Source organism: Capra hircus, chromosome 4 (assembly GCF_001704415.2).
Source record: "Capra hircus breed San Clemente chromosome 4, ASM170441v1, whole genome shotgun sequence".
Taxonomy (NCBI): Eukaryota; Metazoa; Chordata; class Mammalia; order Artiodactyla; family Bovidae; genus Capra; species Capra hircus.
This window is the reverse complement of record NC_030811.1, coordinates 33,698,877-33,716,486: the sequence shown is the minus strand read 5'-3', so window position 1 is coordinate 33,716,486 and position 17,610 is coordinate 33,698,877. Positions and strand designations below refer to the sequence as shown.

At 37.6% G+C, this 17,610-nt stretch overlaps 1 protein-coding gene across 4 annotated transcripts in view; it reads left to right on the top strand.

The window, feature by feature from the left end:
* Positions 1-17,610, top strand: part of PTPRZ1 (protein tyrosine phosphatase, receptor type Z1) — a 201,209-nt gene that overhangs the window by 164,374 nt on the left and 19,225 nt on the right. For 2 of the 4 annotated variants that reach the window (XM_005679396.3, XM_005679395.3), the window contains exons 14-20: positions 1,555-1,646; positions 4,326-4,411; positions 10,571-10,591; positions 10,759-10,855; positions 14,273-14,355; positions 15,914-16,048; positions 16,866-17,000. In XM_005679396.3, coding sequence (XP_005679453.2) covers positions 1,555-1,646; positions 4,326-4,411; positions 10,571-10,591; positions 10,759-10,855; positions 14,273-14,355; positions 15,914-16,048; positions 16,866-17,000 — 649 coding nt within the window. The remainder of the gene's footprint in view (positions 1-1,554; positions 1,647-4,325; positions 4,412-10,570; positions 10,592-10,758; positions 10,856-14,272; positions 14,356-15,913; positions 16,049-16,865; positions 17,001-17,610) is intronic. The other 2 variants (XM_005679397.3, XM_013963415.2) reach the window with 1 other exon arrangement.

The following is a 17,610-nucleotide window of genomic DNA, read 5'->3' as shown; positions in this document are numbered from 1 at the left end:
GAGGAGCCTGGAGGGCCACAGGCCATAGTGCTGCAAAGAGTCAGACACGACTGAGCGCACACATGCATCTTTGCTTTTTGGGGACTTAAATTCTGGTGAGGGAGAACCAACTAAAATAATGAACGATGAATAAACAAATGTATAAATAAAGTATTTCAGAGAGTGATAAGTGCCATAAAGCAAACAAAAAAGGGGCAGAAAAGTGACTTAGCCAGAGGGGCTTATAGTTTTATTAATAGCTTAGGTGGTCAGAGAAGGACTCTCAGAGGAAGTGGCATTTGAGCCAATGTGTAAATGATGGGAAAGAGGCAAGTGGCCAGAGGGAACACCAAGAACCACGACCCTGGGATAATATTGCAGGACTTCTTGGAAGGAGAAAGGTATGGCCAGTGGGTTAGAGCCTAGTGGTTGCAGAAGTAATAAGAAATGAGACTACTGGTGGGGGTATGAAGGGGGAACCAGGTCACAGAGGGTCTAACCACCCTTGCTGAAATAATGGAATATCATTCTTATTCCAATGGGAAACCACTGAAGAGTTTTATGCAGGGAACTGATTATTGAAAGAAAATATCACAATTGAAGTGTGTCATAAGAACAAATGTTAAAGTTCATTAGGATAAATACCTTGTTGCTTGGATTTTTCAAATGAAAAACGAGATTGGCATTTTCACTCAAACAGATCTTTCCATTTAAACTTAACCACTCATGAGTAATGCTTCAAATAAATTAAATGACCCACATCAAAGAGTGTCATTAGCAGTTTTAATTATCTACATTTTTTAATTAACGATAGTTTGCATTAGTTTACAGCAGCAGTTGGTTCTTTGCTCTTCTCAATAGTTTGCACGAGCTCGTACCAGATGTTACTCTTATTATCTAAATGAAAATAGATTCAGGTGACCTTATAGGTCACAGTTGTGGTTGATTCCAAATATATTCATTCTCAAAACCCTCATCAAGGCTAGCATCTGTTGGAGAGAAAATCACCCCTGTTTTTGGTTACATGCTCATTATTTCTTCACTTCATTTTGTCATTATGACATTGTCACACTTGTAATATAAAGCTGTCTTTTTTCATCAAAATGTTACCATCGTGGAAATTAGCTTCTACCTGGTCATTCCTTGCTGCCTTCTGCTAGCAGCTGAATGGCCTCAGAATGGCATGGTCCTTTAAATATTGAGTGAAAAATAGCTTTGGATAGACTATCTTTTCCACTCTGATCCTGTCCAAAGTGGCAGGACATCCTGGTATACAGCAACAGTAGAAGAGTAAGTCGGGTATCCTACTCCTTGGCACCACCTGCAAGTTCAAGTGTTACCTTTGCTTATAGCATGTCTGATACCTGCTCGCTCTTCTGCATCTGGTACAGGTAAAACTGAGATAAATTTGGAGGCTGTAAAATTCTTTAATACCTGTGTTTTGTAAAAGTAGGTAATAGATTTCCACTTATGTTTTTTAATTCTGAAGATTTCTGTCATAATTTTTAAGCCTCTCAGAAGTTGTCTTCTTGTCCATTCCAGATAGTAGTATAAATTGCCTTCTTTTCTTTCCAGGAAATGTTTCCAGACTGCACATTTTTATTTAGAGGACAGTACGTCCCCTCGAGTAATATCCACACCTCCAACACCTATCTTTCCAATTTCAGGTAACAGCTTAAAGTGACCCTGAGTAGCTGGTAGATGTTAAATGAAAAGCATGATGTTGGAAGGTTTGTCCTTGTTGAAGTACTTTGCAAATGCTGTAATGTAGATTAGTAAATGTTGTGTTACCTAAAATATTATGTATCAGGCATTCAGGTTTTTAACTTGTTATTTTTGAACATTCTTAACCATACAGATGATGTGACAAAATAACTTATAGTTGTTCAGATGTTGTATGTTAAAGAACATAAATATTTATAGCAATAATATATAATTAAGGAATAATGTTGACTTTCAGTCATTTCAGTTACTTTAGTGGATATCTAAACACCAAAAGTCAGACTAAATCAATGCAATAAGGATGGACAGGACAAAAACCACCAAAATAAGAATAAACTTTGATTTCTTTCTGATTATCTGAGTGAATGTGAGAAAAGCTTTCTTAACTACATTAGGGGAAAATAAAGAAACTATATAATGGTGAGGGTAGAAGAGAAACATGAGCACAAAGAAAGTGTGGTTGCCTGAAATATTTTAAGTAAAAATGTCAGACCGTTGGATACCTGGAAAAGCATCAACTGCTTTATCAGAACTTACCTAATTAACAATATTCAAGAATTAACAGGAGTCACTTTAAGACTCTCACTGACTCTGGAAATCACATTGTCACTAAGGTTGCAGACACTTGTTTTGAATGAACATTTTATAACATTTCAGGATGAAAAGTAGTAACAACAAAAAGTTGTCTAGAAATGTGCGAATTAAGGAAGAAGAACAGGAGGACAGAGGATGATACAAGGACAAGGAGACCAGGGAAAGCAAAAGGAAACATTCCTACCCGTGTCTTTGTACAAAAGTCTCTTTTTAAATTATCTGAGATGCCACATGTTACTGCTTGAGGTGCACATTCTACAGGATGTTATCTTCTGAAGTCTCATGCGATTTAAAAAACAGAAAAATTAAACAGAAGCATTTTCATTGCAATTTTCAACAGACATAGGAGTTAGACCTGTTTTGCTCTTTCACCTCTTTTATCCGCTTTGTGTCTTTAACCACCACTGTTTTATTGGCTTTTCCAGTTTATATTAAAATTCTGTCATTTCTTTTAGTACAGCACCATTTCTTATTAACATACTTAGACGTTTTGAGACCGATTGCTCTCAGTTATCTGTTGGGTTTAGTTCCCTTCACTGTCAAACATACCTCTCCAACATACCCTGTCAGCATGGGTAAGCAAATTAACTCTAACATTATCTAAAGTCCAACACAGTTTATTATTAACAGTGAATAAAATAATCCAAAATTGGGTTGTCCAGGAAATCGAGAACCCCCTGTCCTGTTTCTCAGAAGAATGGTGATCAAGGGCGTCTCCTGCTTTCATCTGCTCAGCTCTCAAGGATGCACCCTTGAGCACCCCCAACATATGCATACGTTCGTGTGAAATCAGAAAATAAAAAGATAAGCTAGTCTCACCTACTTGCAGACCAATTCGTAAAAGAAATTACTGAAAGACATGCTAGCACATGAGAAGTAATCAATTTGCTCATGGAAAGAGGTTAGCTCTGCTGAGGAATATCCATGGGTTTGGCAGAGCTTAGGACTAATGATTTAGATGTGACAAGTTATTTCTGTTTTCTTATCTAATTATAAAAGCTACTTCCAGGCAAGTTGCTTCTGTAGGTGTGAAGGTGGAATTACACCTTTGTCTAGTGTTTCTTAAGCTTAACTCGCTAATTCAATTTTAGTATTCAGGTACACTTATCTGAAAGAGAACAGATGGATTCTGATTTTTTTTTAAATCAACAAATTCTTGGTAACTGAAGCTTAAAAATATTAAATGGCCTAGATGCTGAACATCTGTTGATGTAAATAACTGTTTCTAGTGAAATGTGTTTGATGTTTCCTTGTCAGAGATATCACTTGTGAAGTTGCACACTGTGAACTAGTAATATGTTTAATCTAAGAAAGCCTTTCCAGGGGGGAAAAAAGAGAAAAAACAGAAACAGGTAAAAAAAATTGGCCCCTTCACAATTAATTAACAGATCCAGTGACTTTGTTTACATAGCATTTTTTCAAGTTAGAATTCTTGAAATTTTACAGATTAAAAGTCCCAAAGGTTTTTGACAGTATACTTAATGAATAGTCTGCATATAAATGTTTTCTATTATTTATGGAGAAAAAGAAAAAATGTTTTCAAATGTAAATATCTGACAATTTATTGGAGACAATCTAAACTGTACAATTGTATAAAACTGAAATTGCACTATATATTATGTTAAATCCATAATGACATTGAAAATATATTATTTCTGCATTTTTTCCTCAGAATTGACAGGCAATTCCCACTCATGTTAAAAAAAATTATCCATAAAGTGATGCAGTCCATTGGGTGTTATTTATAACTTAACATTGAAAATTAATCATTTTCTCTTTAGTATATGAAAGGAAAAGATTCCTGATCAAAATCAGAATTCTAAAATGCAGGTTATGATTAATAGTAAATGTAGGGAAAATTGATAACTGTTGTTTATTGTTTCTCTGAACACAGATTCAGTCGAGATTATAGGACTAATTGAATTTTGAAGTTGTTTTAGAAGAAAGCTCTTTATAAATCCCCACAAATGAGAGGAACATTTATTTCTGTTGAGTTATCCTTTCCAACTTAATTTTTTTTATTCACTTAGATGATGTTGGAGCAATTCCAATAAAGCACTTTCCAAAGCATGTTGCAGACTTACATGCAAGTAGTGGGTTTACTGAAGAATTTGAGGTATGATTTTAATATGTCTCTTTTAAACAGTATGGAAATTAGTTTTTGTTTTTTTTTTTTTGTAATTCACCAATAGGCTATTTCTTGAATTGAAACCATTTCCATTCTAGTGAAATTATTATTTCCATAGTTTAGGATATGTGTGATAGTTATCATATAATTTAGCAAATTGGTTTTCTATTTTAAAATTCAGTTGTACTAGTGGAAAAAAACAAAACCATAGTTAATTCCCATAAAATCAGAACTATAGTATTCTTTTTTTAATCTGAATTGGTGACACTGATTCCTTTTAATTTTCTAAACTATATAGATTATAATAAACTAGTAAATTTCATAATTTTCAGCCAAAGTACATACAAACTCCTACCTGTAAGGATTACACCAGTGTAAATGCAAAAACACTTATTATACAAGGCATAATAAATATTATCCAAGGTAAAGTCCCGTCTTCTCAAGAAAATACACATTTCTAAAAAACATTGGAACTTCACAATCACTGAAAATTTTTCCAGTAGTATTCTGTAAAACACTCTTAGAGGGAAATTTACTGAAAATTTATCATGGCCCACTGAATTATCAATTAAGATTTTTCGAAATAGTGTGCCCTCAGCCAACAGTTAACAGTAAAAACCACAGCATAAAGTCACCTTTGTTGAGCACTCCCTACATGTCAGTCATTGTACTAGATGCATCTACAATCAACCTTCACCCAATCCTGGAAGTTGTTTTTATTTCTAATCATATTGATGAAAGCAACTTCAACAAAAGTTAATTAACAACTAATAAACAGCATGGGCTTCCCAAGTGGTGCTAGTAGTAAAGAACCAGTCTAAGAGACATTGCGAAGATCCTCTGGAGAAGGAAATGGCAACCCAGAGCAGCCTGGAGGGCTACAATCCATAGAGTTGCAAAGAGTTGGACACAACTGAATGGACTTAGCACCTACAAATTTGTAATCTCTATCTGCCTCACTCTTATGAGGATTTAGGATTGAAGGAATTTGGAGCTCACCTGGATAATACAGTATAACCTCCCTATCTCAAGTATCTTATCTTAATACATAGCAGGGTGGGGCTTCCCAGGTGGCTCAGTGGTAAAGAATCTGTCTGCCAAGCAGGAGATGCAGGAAGTTCAGTTCAGTCCTCAGTCCTGTCCAACTCTTTGCGACCCCATGAACTGCAGCATGCCAGGCCTCCCTGTCCATCACCAACTCCTGCAGTTCACTCAAACTCATGTCCATAGAGTCAGTAATGCCATCCAACCATCTCATCCTCTGTCGCCCGCTTCTCCTCCTGCCCTCAATCTTTCCCAGAATCAGGGTCTTTTCAGATAAGTTACCTCTTCATATCAGGTGGCCAAAGAATTGGAGTCTCAGCTTCAACAGCAGTCCTTCCAGTGAACAACCAGGACTGATCTCCTTTAGGACGGACTAGCTGATTCTCCTTGCAGTCCAAAGGACTCTCAAGAGTCTTCTCCAACACCACAGTTCAAAAGCATCAATTCTTCAGCGCTCAGCTTTCTTTAGAGTCCAACTCTCACATCCATACATGACCACTGGAAAAACCATAGCCTTGACTAGACGAACCTTTGTTGACAAAGTAATGTCTCTGCTTTTTAATATGCTGTCTAGGTTGGTCATAACTTTCCTCTCAAGGAGTAAGTGTCTTTTAATTTTTAATGGCTGCAGTCACCATCTGCAGTGATTTTGGAGCCCCCCAAAATAAAGTCAACCACTGTTTCCCCATCTTTTGCCATTAAATGATGGGAGCAGATGCCATAATCTTAGTCTTTTGAATGTTGAGCTGTAAGCCAACTTTTTCACTCTCCTCTTTCACTTTCATCAAGAGGCTGTTTAGTTCTTCTTCACTTTCTGTCATAAGGGTGGTGTCATCTGCATATCTGAGGTTATTGATATTTCTCCTGGTAATCTTGATTCCAGCTTGCGCTTCCTCCAGCCCAGCGTTTCTCATGATATACTCTGCATATAAGTTAAATAAGCAGGGTGACAATATACGGCCTTGATGTACTCCTTTTCCTATTTGGAACCAGTCTGTTGTTCCATGTCCAGTTCCAACTGTTGCTTCCTGACCTGCATACAGGTTTCTCAAGAGGCAGGTCAGGTGGTCTGGTATTCCCATCTCTTTCAGAATTTTCCACAGTTTATTGTGATCCACACAGTCAAAGGTTTTGGCATAGTCAATAAAGCAGAAATAGATGTTTTTCTGGAACTCTTTTGCTTTTTCGATGATCCAGCAGATGTTGGCAATTTGATCTCTGGTTCCTCTGCCTTTTCTAAAACCAGCTTGAACATGTTTAAGTTCATGATTCACATATTGCTGAAGCCTGGCTTGGAGAATTTTGAGCATTTCTTTACTAGTGTGTGCTGCTGCTAAGTCAAATCAGTTGTGTCCGAGTCTGTGTGACCCCATAGATGCAGCCTACCAGGCTCCTCTGTCCATGGGATTCTCCAGGCAAAAGTACTGGAGTGGGTTGCCATTGCCTTCTCCGTACTAGTGTGTGAGATGAGTGTAATTGTACAGTGGTTTGAACATTCTTTGGCATTGCCTTTCTTAGGGATTGGAATGAGAACTGACCTTTTCCAGTCCTGTGGCCACTGCTGAGTTTTCCAAATTTGCTGGCATATTGAGTGCAGCACTCTCACAGCATCATCTTTCAGGATTTGAAATAGCTCAACTGGAATTCCATCATCTCCACTAGCTTTGTTTGTAGTGATGCTTTCTAAGGCCTACTTGACTTCACATTCCAGGATGTCTGGCTCTAGGTGAATGATCACACCATTGTGATTATCTGGATCGTGAAGATCTTTTTTGGACAGTTTTTCTGTGTATTCTTGCCACCTCTTCTTAATATCTTCTGCTTCTGTTAGGTCCATACCATTTCTGTCCTTTATTGAGCCCATCTTTGTATGAAATGTTTCCTGGTATTTCTAATTTTCTTGAAGAGATCTCTAGTCTTTCCCATTCTATTGTTTTCCTCTATTTCTTTGCACTGATCACTGAGGAAGGCTTTCTTATCTCTCCTTGCTATTCTTGGGAACTCTACATTCAGATGCTTATACCTTTCCTTTTCTCCTTTGCTTTTCACTTCTCTTCTTTTCACAGCTATTTGTAAGGCCTCCTCAGACAGCCATTTTGCCTTTTTGCATTTCTTTTTCTTGGGAATGGTCTTGATCCCTGTCTCCGGTACAATGTCACAAACCTCTGTCCATAGTTTATCAGGCACTCTGTCTATCAGATCTAGTCCCTTAAATCTATTTCTCACTTCCACTGTATAATCATAAGGGATTTGATTTAGGTCATACCTGAATGGTCTAGTGGTTTTCCCCACTTTCTTCAATTTAAGTCTGAATTTGGCAATAAGGAGTTCATGATCTGAGCTACAGTCAGCTCCTGGTCTTGTTTTTGCTGACTATGTAGAGCTTCTCCATCTTTGGCTGCAAAGAATATAATCAATCTGATTTCGGTGTTGACCATCTGGTTATGTCCATGTGTAGAGTCTTCTCTTGTGTTCTTGGAAGAGGGTGTTTGCTGTGACCAGTGCGTTCTCTTGGCAAAATTCTATTCTCCTTTGCCCTGCTTCATTCTATACTCCAAGGCCAAATTTTCCTGTTACTCCAGATGTTTCTTGACTTCCTACTTTTTGCATTCCAGTCCCCTATAATGAAAAGGACATCTTTTTTGGGTGCTGGTTCTAAAAGGTCTTATAAGTCTTCATAGAACTGTTGTGCTTCTTCAGCATTACTGGTCGGGGCGTAGACTTGGATTACTGTGATATTGAATGGTTTGCCTTGGAAACAAACAGAGATCATTCTGTCGTTTTTCAAATTGCATCCAAGTACTGCATATCGGACTCTTTTGTTGACTATGATGGCTACTCCATTTCTTCTAAGTGAATCTTGCTCACAGTAGTAGATACAATGGTCATCTGATTTAAATTCACCCATTCCAGTCCATTTTAGTTCAGTGATTCGTAGAATGTTGACGTTCTCTCTTGCCATCTCCTGTTGGACCACTTCCAGTTTGCCTTGATTCATGGACCTAACATTCCAGGTTCCTATGCAGTATTGCTCTTTACAGAATCAGACCTTGCTTCCATCACCAGTCACATCCACAACTGGGTATTGTTTTTGCTTTGGCTCCATCCCTTCATTCTTTCTAGAGTTATTTCTCCACTCATCTTCAGTAGCATATTGGGCACCTATTGGGAAGTTCATCTTTCAGTGTCCTATCTTTTTGCCTTGAGAACCCCATGAACAGTATGAAAAGGCAAAAAAAAAAAAAAAAAAAAGGAGATGCAGGAAAATAGGTTTATCTGTGCATCAGGAGGATACTCTAGAGAAAGAAATGGCAATCCATTCCAGTATTCTTGGCTGGGAAATCCCATGGGCAAAGGAGACTAGCAGGCTGCAGTCCATGGGGTTGCAAGGAGTCACAAATGAGCATTCAAGCAAATAGCAGGGCTGGGATTGAAATCTAACACTCCTGTCCTTTCCATTCTAGAAACCAGGGGCTCCCAGCCCAACCACAGCCTCTCCAAGTATCAGTTGACCTCCTTCTTTGAAGCCCTTTGAGATCTGACCCTGATCAGAAGCTATACCACAGTTCCTAATATACTCCTCAACTTCTTCCCATGAATCAGATCCCCAAGAGCATAGTTATGGAAGGAAAATGCCGGAGATTAGAAAGCTTTAAAAAACCAAAGGAAAAATAAATGAAATATATGTTTTCACTGAATTAAAAACAGTAGAAGCCAGCTAATTTAATCTTAAAAGAAGTCTAAGTCATAGCTATATTGAATAAGAAAGTACTATGAGGTGACCACTAAATAAAATGGAATAATATGAAGAATTATATTTTTAAGACATCAAATTATTTTTTCCTACCATAACAGAGGTTACTAGGTGGTGCAGTATGAATTTACAGAAACTATCAGGCATCGATCAAACAAAATCCTAGTTGCAAAAAGGAGAATATGTTGTGTCTAACTTTCCAGATGTTAAAAACCATAAGGAAAAATAGAGAATTCATTGTAAAAGTTGCTGATAGCATATATACAAAAGTAGATACACAGTTTTCATAATTATAAAATCATAAATCATTTTAAATAGTATTAGGGAGTTCATGATGATTAAATTAATAAAATAACCTCACACTTTTACTCAAAAAGTGTATTCTTAATTCCATTGTTCTTAACTCACTGATTGAAGAAAGCTTTTTATTAACTTAATCATTAGCTTAATAATTAATAATTCTGTACCTTTTAAGTGGGTCATATATTAAATTGTTTTTAAATCGAGAGTCAGAATGACTTGCTGCAAAAGAGGCCTTGGAGTGCTTGTTTAGTAAAGGGCTGAGCCATTTTGTCAATGAATCAGATTTATATTTAGATTATATATTTTCTCAAAAATTATAAGGCTTTCATGTTATTATCTTAATATGTACTAAATAATTGAAAATTCCAAACTGATATATTTAGCTAGAAGACATCCCTGAGAAGGATTTTAATTCTGTTTAAAAGCAAAATGGCAGGAATAATTTTTCTCGACTCATTGAGGTTTTAATTAATGAGAAGTCTACTAATTAAGTATGTAGAAAGTTATACTATTTAAATTTTATTTCAAAAGACATAGTATATATGATAAAAAACTTTAGGAGATGTCTAATGTGTTGACAACTCTAAATCTGTTACAAACCACCTAATTAAGGACACTGTTTAGTCTTAAAATTACTGAAAATCAACCACAAAAAAAGTATCACTAATTCAGTTTCAATTAATTCTATCATGATCAAATACAATTATATTTGAATATTAGCAAATCTGACTCATATGTCAAAATGTGTCATCAAATATGTGGTTTCTCTCATCAACATTTTAAAAATTCATCATATTATTATACCACTGTCCCCTTTTGAAAGTGTTATTTTTTCCTTTTACATGATTTTAAGGTTCCGAACTGTTAGAAATTTTGATTTGCATGCAACTGTTTGAAACATTCTGTTGTGTTAGTATTTGACAAATGTATTTATTGCATGATCATGGTTTTCCATTGTAAACCTAATATGAACACTTTTTTTTCTCATTTGTCGTGTGCTGTGGAATTTGATTTCTTTACTTTTTTGGCATTCATTCCCTCATTAGACACTGAAAGAGTTTTACCAGGTAAGGCATTATTTCACTGCATTTTCTTATAGCCAAGAAATAGTTGATATAACATGTAAAAATTTTTTTTGATAGATTGTTTTGTTTGTTGCCTTCCTTAGTGTATTTTAAGGCACTTTGTTTGAAAGGATGTGTATTAAAATGTTACCCATGCAATTTCTTTACAGGAGGTGCAGAGCTGTACTGTTGATTTAGGTATCACAGCAGACAGCTCCAATCACCCCGACAATAAGCACAAGAACCGATACATAAATATTGTTGCCTGTAAGTATATCCTTCACGCAACTCTGACCTTATCGTTGCAGTGCTTTTAATTCAGTGTCCTGAAGTTCTCTGACAGCAACCCCCGGTGAAGCTGTTTCAGGCCGTTTGTATCAGGACATGCGACTTGTGTTAGACAATACATATTGTTTAACTACTCCAGCTTAAATACATTTTTCAATTAATGACGTCTGTTTCTTTTGAACAAAATAAACTCATGTTTTAATCCAGTCCTTTCTTCAGACTTCATAGCCTGTAAATTTGTTCTTAAGTTTTCTGTCATTATTTTTATTCCGTAGTTCTATTTTCACTTGAGATCCCCCTACTTTATGTGAATTTACTAACAAAAAGGGATTTTTTTAGACTCTTTTTTTTTTCCTAACATTTCTGTTCCTCTCTTGCCATTCTCCCTGGGGGCTGATAAAAGGTTAGTTGGATTCTTTCTTTTTATTTCTTCTCTCCTTTTATTGTCTTTTTCTCCTCCATGAATAGCTGTCTGGCTCTTTTCTTTAGGGCAAGTATACTTATTTATTTTCCTATGAAATTATCATGTTTCTTCCATCTTCTTACAGCATATCTTGTTTACATCGGTTCCCTTTTATTTTCCTTTATATCCCCCTCATCTCTTGAAATCCATCTTCATTCTTCCCCAAAACTTCAACTTCCTTCCTTTCTTATATATTCAGTAAGTCTTCCTAGCTTTGTGTGAACATGGTATTACAGCATGGTTGTTTAAATTGTGTTTCCATTCTAGTTTCTGGAAACTTTTATGATCACACTGCTAAGTAGTTTCCATTCTAGAAACTAGAATGCAAACTTTTATGATCACACTGCCAAGTAGTTTCCATAGATGTTGGTTGTAGGTGTAAACCTACAAGGTTTACACCAATTTTTCAATTTTGATAGAAGATTCTGCTTCATGTTTGGCCTCCTCAGTGGAAGCGACTGTCTTACTAGATGTAAAAGCTCAGTTGTATTCAATTGCTTCTTAGAGTGAAGTGGTTGTTAGACCATTCCCTCTACAAGCTAAATAGAAAATGCATGGGGGCATGCTAAGTTGCTTCAGTTGTGCCCAACGCTTTGCAACCCTATGGACTTTCGTCCACCAGGCTCCTCTGTCCATGGGATTCTCCAGGCAAGAATACTGGAGTGGGTTGCCATACCCTCCTCCAGGGGATCTTCTCAACCCAGGGATAGAACCCATGGCTTCTTCATTGCAGGCAGATTCTTTACCACTGAGCCCCAGGGAAGCCCAAATAGAAAATCCCTACCAGTAATTAAGAAGAGGATGGAGATTAACATTTGTTGAATACCTACTATATGCCTGGCACTGTAAATCTGTTATTTCAACTGACTCACTTTGCTATATAGCAGAAACTAACAAAACACGGTAAATCAACTCCAGTAAATCATACTCCAATAAAAATTAATTTAAAAAATATTTTAAGTGAGTTAAATAAATAAATCTGTTATTTCATTTCATCCCTGAAAGAACCTGGCAAGATAGGTAATAACATTTATACTTTACAGATGAAGGAAAAAACCAGAGTGTTTACCCAGTAAGACCCTTCAGCATCAAAATACAAAAATAGGTCAGCATGGCATTGAAGCCATCTTTCCATGGCCACACATCTATTTCTGTATACATTTCCTGCATCTTTGTGAGCTGCCAAAATCACCTAAGTATTACTATTCCAGAATATCTCATTTGGTCTGTATTCATTTCTTCATCCTTGAAAAAACTAGTCTGCCCAGGAAAACCATCAAGTGTCCTTCTAGTAATGCTTTGATTTCTTATTAAGCAGTTCCTCCAAATATAGTTTCTCTGTAGAACTGAAGTTATTCCAGAACTCCTCATTTCAACACATTTAATTATGACCATGCACTATGTATAACTATGAGAAATGCTGGGCTGGAGGAAGCACAAGCTGGAATCAAGATTGCTGGGAGAAATATCAATAACCTCAGATATGCAGATGACACCACCCTTATGGCAGAAAGTGAAGAGGAATTAAAGAGCCTCTTGATGAAAGTGAAAGAGGGCAGTGAAAAAGTTGGCTTAAAACTCAACATTCAGAAAACTAAGATCATGGCATCCAGTCCCATCACTTCGTGGCAAATAGATGGGGAAACAGTGGAAACAGTGGCTGACTTTATTTTGGGCGGCTCCAAAATCACAACAGATAGTGATTGCAGCCATGAAATTAAAAGACACTTACTCCTTGGAAGGAAAGCTATGACCAACCTAGATAGCTTATTGAAAAGCAGAGACATTTCTTTGCCAACAAAGGTCCATCTAGTCAAGGCTGTGGTTTTTCCAGTGGTCACGTGTGGATGTGAGAGTTGGACTATAAAGAAAGCTGAGCGCCGAACAATTGATGCTTTTGAACTGTGGTGTTGGAGAAGACTCTTAAGAGTCCTTGGACTGCAAGGAGATCCAACCAGTCCATCCTAAAGGAGGTCAGTGCTGGTTTTTCATTGGAAGGACTGATGTTGAAGCTGAAACTCCAATACTTTGGTCACCTCATGCGAAGAGCTGACTCATTGGAAAAGACCCTGATTCTGGGAAAGATTGAGGGCAGGAGGAGAAGGGGATGACAGAAGATGAGATGGTTGGATGGCATCACCGACTTAATGGGCATGAGTTTAGGTAATCTCTGGGAATTGGTGGTAGACAGGGAGGCCTGGCATGCTGCAGTTTATGGGGTCACAAAGAGTCGGACATGACTGAGTGACTGAACTGGACCGAACTGAACTATGTATAAATTACCATGGTCTTCATGTCCTCTTCACCGACAGTGCAGGATCCATGCCCTTCATTCTTGGCCTGTTGTTCTCCTGCCTCCCTTTGCAGTAGTTCCTCTTTGAGGTCTTCCCTTGAAAGAGCTGCCTGCTGTAACTATTCAGAGAGACTCCCTGGAGCCCTCCTGCTTCCTTCTCTACTTTGTTTTACTCTGTCAGCCTCCTTTTCAAAGCATGCATGCTACCATCCTGCCTTAGCTTGTTCTCTCCCCTTCACTGGCTCTGCAGTGTTCACAGCCCCAGTATCTACCTTTAGAGCCCATCTAAAATGCCAACTTTAGGAGTCAACCTCTATGAAAAGGTTTATTTTCATCCCAAACCAGTGTTCCCCTAGGACTCTGCACTTCTCTCTTGACACCCAAACATTCTTCTTTGTGTATATGTCCATTCCCACCTCTACATTGGAAACCTTCCTGAAAGAAATGGTTTTTATTGTCATCTATATGTATCTATATTTTTGTCATCTTTGTATCTTCTGTATCTTCCAAAAGCCAACTAAAGTAAAGGATGTTTGCACTGATTTTAATTGTATTTGATAAATGATCATGTAAATGTAAATGACCTTTCTGTTGAAAAACAGTTCATGATATAGTGAAATATTTTCTTTTTTTATTGCAGATGATCATAGTAGGGTTAAACTCGCACAACTTGCTGAGAAGGATGGCAAACTAACTGATTACATCAATGCCAATTATGTTGATGTAAGCATGTTTAAAATAAAATTTATGAAAATTGTACTAGATTGTGAATATATTATACCAGAGTATTATACATATAATAGTGCTTAACATATATTATGTGAAAGATAATAAAAAATACAAATCAGCAGTAAGAGATCCCATGGCTAAAGGTTTTCAGATTGAATGGCACTCAAGCTCTGGTTTATTTCCTAGGTGAGAGAGGGAATTTGGGTTGAGAATGTACATTCAAGGTAGGATGTATGTATTCTGATAAGTTTGTAACTCCTTAAATAAAATGTGTAGGATCAATGCTTGTTTGGCATTTCCATCCCATGGTTCATAGTGCAAAATTATGTAGATAGCAGATGATCAATAAATTTTGACTGCAAAGTTCCCACAGAAGAATTGGCTAAAAGGCAAACACGTGATTACTAAACCAGTAACCAGCATTTATAACCTTGGGCATGTATCAGGATACCCAGCTTTGTGAAACTTACTGGCAATCTCCAGGGGCTGTAGACCACTAACTCACTTCCTGCTGTTTCCCGGTGGTCAGTTGAATGCCAATGGAACTTGGTTATTTTCCTGACACTGACCTTACAGTCTAGCTGCCTTCAGGTTGATTCAAAGCAAGAAACAATTAATTCAAAGAAAGAACAGTTAGTACAAAGAAAGAAAGTGAAAGTGAAGTTGCTCAGTCAGTTCCAACTCTTTTTGACCCCATGAACTGTAGCCTATGAGGCTCCTCCATCCATGGAATTTTCCAGTCTAGAGTACTAGAGTGGGTTGCCATTTCCTTTTCCAGGAAATCTTCCCTACCTAGGGATCGAACCTGGGTCTTCCAAGTTGCAAGCAGACCCTTTTACCATCTGACCCACCAGGGAAGCTCCCTAATTCAAAGAAGTGAGCACCAAATATAAGTATCCAGTGGGTTTGTTTTAGGCAGTCAGTTCAGGCTTCTGTGTCTATGAATTTGTGCATCAGACTGAATATGGGCTTTGGAGTTGGAACTGGCTCTGAATTGCAGTTCTACCATTGGCTAACTGAAAGCTTGGAAAGCCACTTAACTCTTCTGAGCTTCAGTTTGCATATCCCCAAATCAAGAATGATTCTTCCATTTTGCATGTAAATTATGGATTAGGGTTAATGTTTGTAAACTTGGCCAACAGCAGGTAGTAAGTGAAGATAGCTGTAAATGATTAGCATTGTTCAGGTCTGCCATAAGGAGAAAACACCAAAGGTTTCCTGATTACAGACAACTGAGCCCTAATGCCTCAAACACATTTCAAAGCTGCACAGTTAAGGACCAGATAGTAAGCACAGTAAACAGACTTGGATTAAATACACTAAGACTGGAGGTGCAGAGAACAATGATTGCGTTGATGCAAAGACTATATATATATATATATATATATCAGTTAAAGAATTGTTGTCTTTGCTGTGCTTGTACATTTTTCTGGCTTTGAAGTATTTTTTTAATGGTTTTCTTTGAGCAAAACTGTGCTAATCTTAGAAACTGAACAGGTAAAAATGGCATACAAATGTGTTAGTGAGAAACATTTGTCATTTGTCTCTTCAGGGCTACAACAGACCAAAAGCTTACATTGCTGCCCAAGGCCCACTGAAGTCCACAGCCGAAGATTTCTGGAGAATGATATGGGAGCATAATGTGGAAGTTATTGTCATGATAACGAACCTTGTGGAGAAAGGAAGGGTATGTAGGTTATCTCTTATGCCCTCCCCAAGATAGCGATTGGAAGTGCTTTAAGTTGCTTGTGATAGAGTCAGCTTTAGGAAGCAGCAAAAGTTAGGAAAGCTTATCAGGGTTTCTTTCTAGTAGATAAAACAGCTAAAGAGAAATGGTAGCATTGAAACATATGCATTACCATATGTAAAATTGACAGCCAGTGGGAATTTGCTATATGATGCAGGGGGTTCAGCTGGGTGCTCTGTGATTACCTAGGAGGGTGGGATGGGGTGGGAGGTGGGAGGGAGGTTCAAAAGGGAGGGGACATGTGTATGCCTATGGCTGATTCACACTGATGCATGGCAGAAACCAACAAAAATATTTTAAAACAGTTATCCTCCAATGAGGAATAAATACATTTAAAATAAATAAATAAAGGGAAACAGAGGTCAAAATCTTCACTATATATTAAGCTATGGGTTATTTAAATGCATTCTTCATTCCGTGAGAAAAAGCAAATAAGGTTCATTGAAAAGCTATGCAGAGTGAAGCAGGTTTTAATTCACAGGAGCTGGATTCTAGTCCTGGCTTCACAATGACTCAGGACATCTGGCCTCACTTTTCTCATCCTAAAGAGGGAGGAGTTTGGATCCATCATCTCAGGTCTTTCAGCCCCATAGCTCTCTCCTTTCTCTTCTCTACAACTAACTCGCAGTCACTGAGAAAGGAAAGAAATTGTTTAGAAGAAGAAGGGTGTCATGGTATCAGATCTTTACTGATTTCAGGGGTGACTTACACTAAGCATTTGAAATATGAAAATAGCATTTTTACTTCTCTTTCACAGAGAAAGTGTGACCAGTACTGGCCTGTGGATGGAAGTGAAGAGTATGGGAACTTTCTGGTCACTCAAAAGAGTATTCAAGTGCTTGCTTATTATACTGTGAGGAATTTTACTCTAAGAAACACAAAGATCAAAAAGGTGAGTCCACACATGATGGATACCATCAGTTGAATTATACATCTCGGTCCTTTTTAAAGGGAACAGGTGATATAACCAAAACAGAGTAAAAATACATGTAAGTAAAGGCACTGAGAGTTCTTAATTGGGACTTGCCTGGTGGTCCAGTGGTTAAGAATCCATCTTCTAATACAACGGATGTGGGTAGGAATCCTGGCCAGGGAACTGAGATCCTACAGTGTCGTGGGGGCACTGCAGCCACAGAGCCCATGAGCATGGGGTGCGTGCTGCACAACAAGAAAAGCCACCACAATGAGAAGCCCGTGCACCACCAAGACCCAGCGCAGTCAAAAAAGAAAAGAAAACTGTTCTTATCACAGCTACAGCTCAGTCCCAAAGATGTCTTCCAAACCTCTTAATCCCAGATGTGGCTTTGGCACATTCTTTGTAGTGCCAATAGTTTCAGTGAAACACGAACAACAGTCCTTGTGCCATATGACAACTGCACATCCAACTAAAATAGTGGAAATTGAGAAGGAGGAGGAAAAGAAGAAGAGCAAGTTATAAGTCAGGGTTCCTTACAGAAACATATATGTATGCTTCTTTATATATATATATATATTTTTTTTAG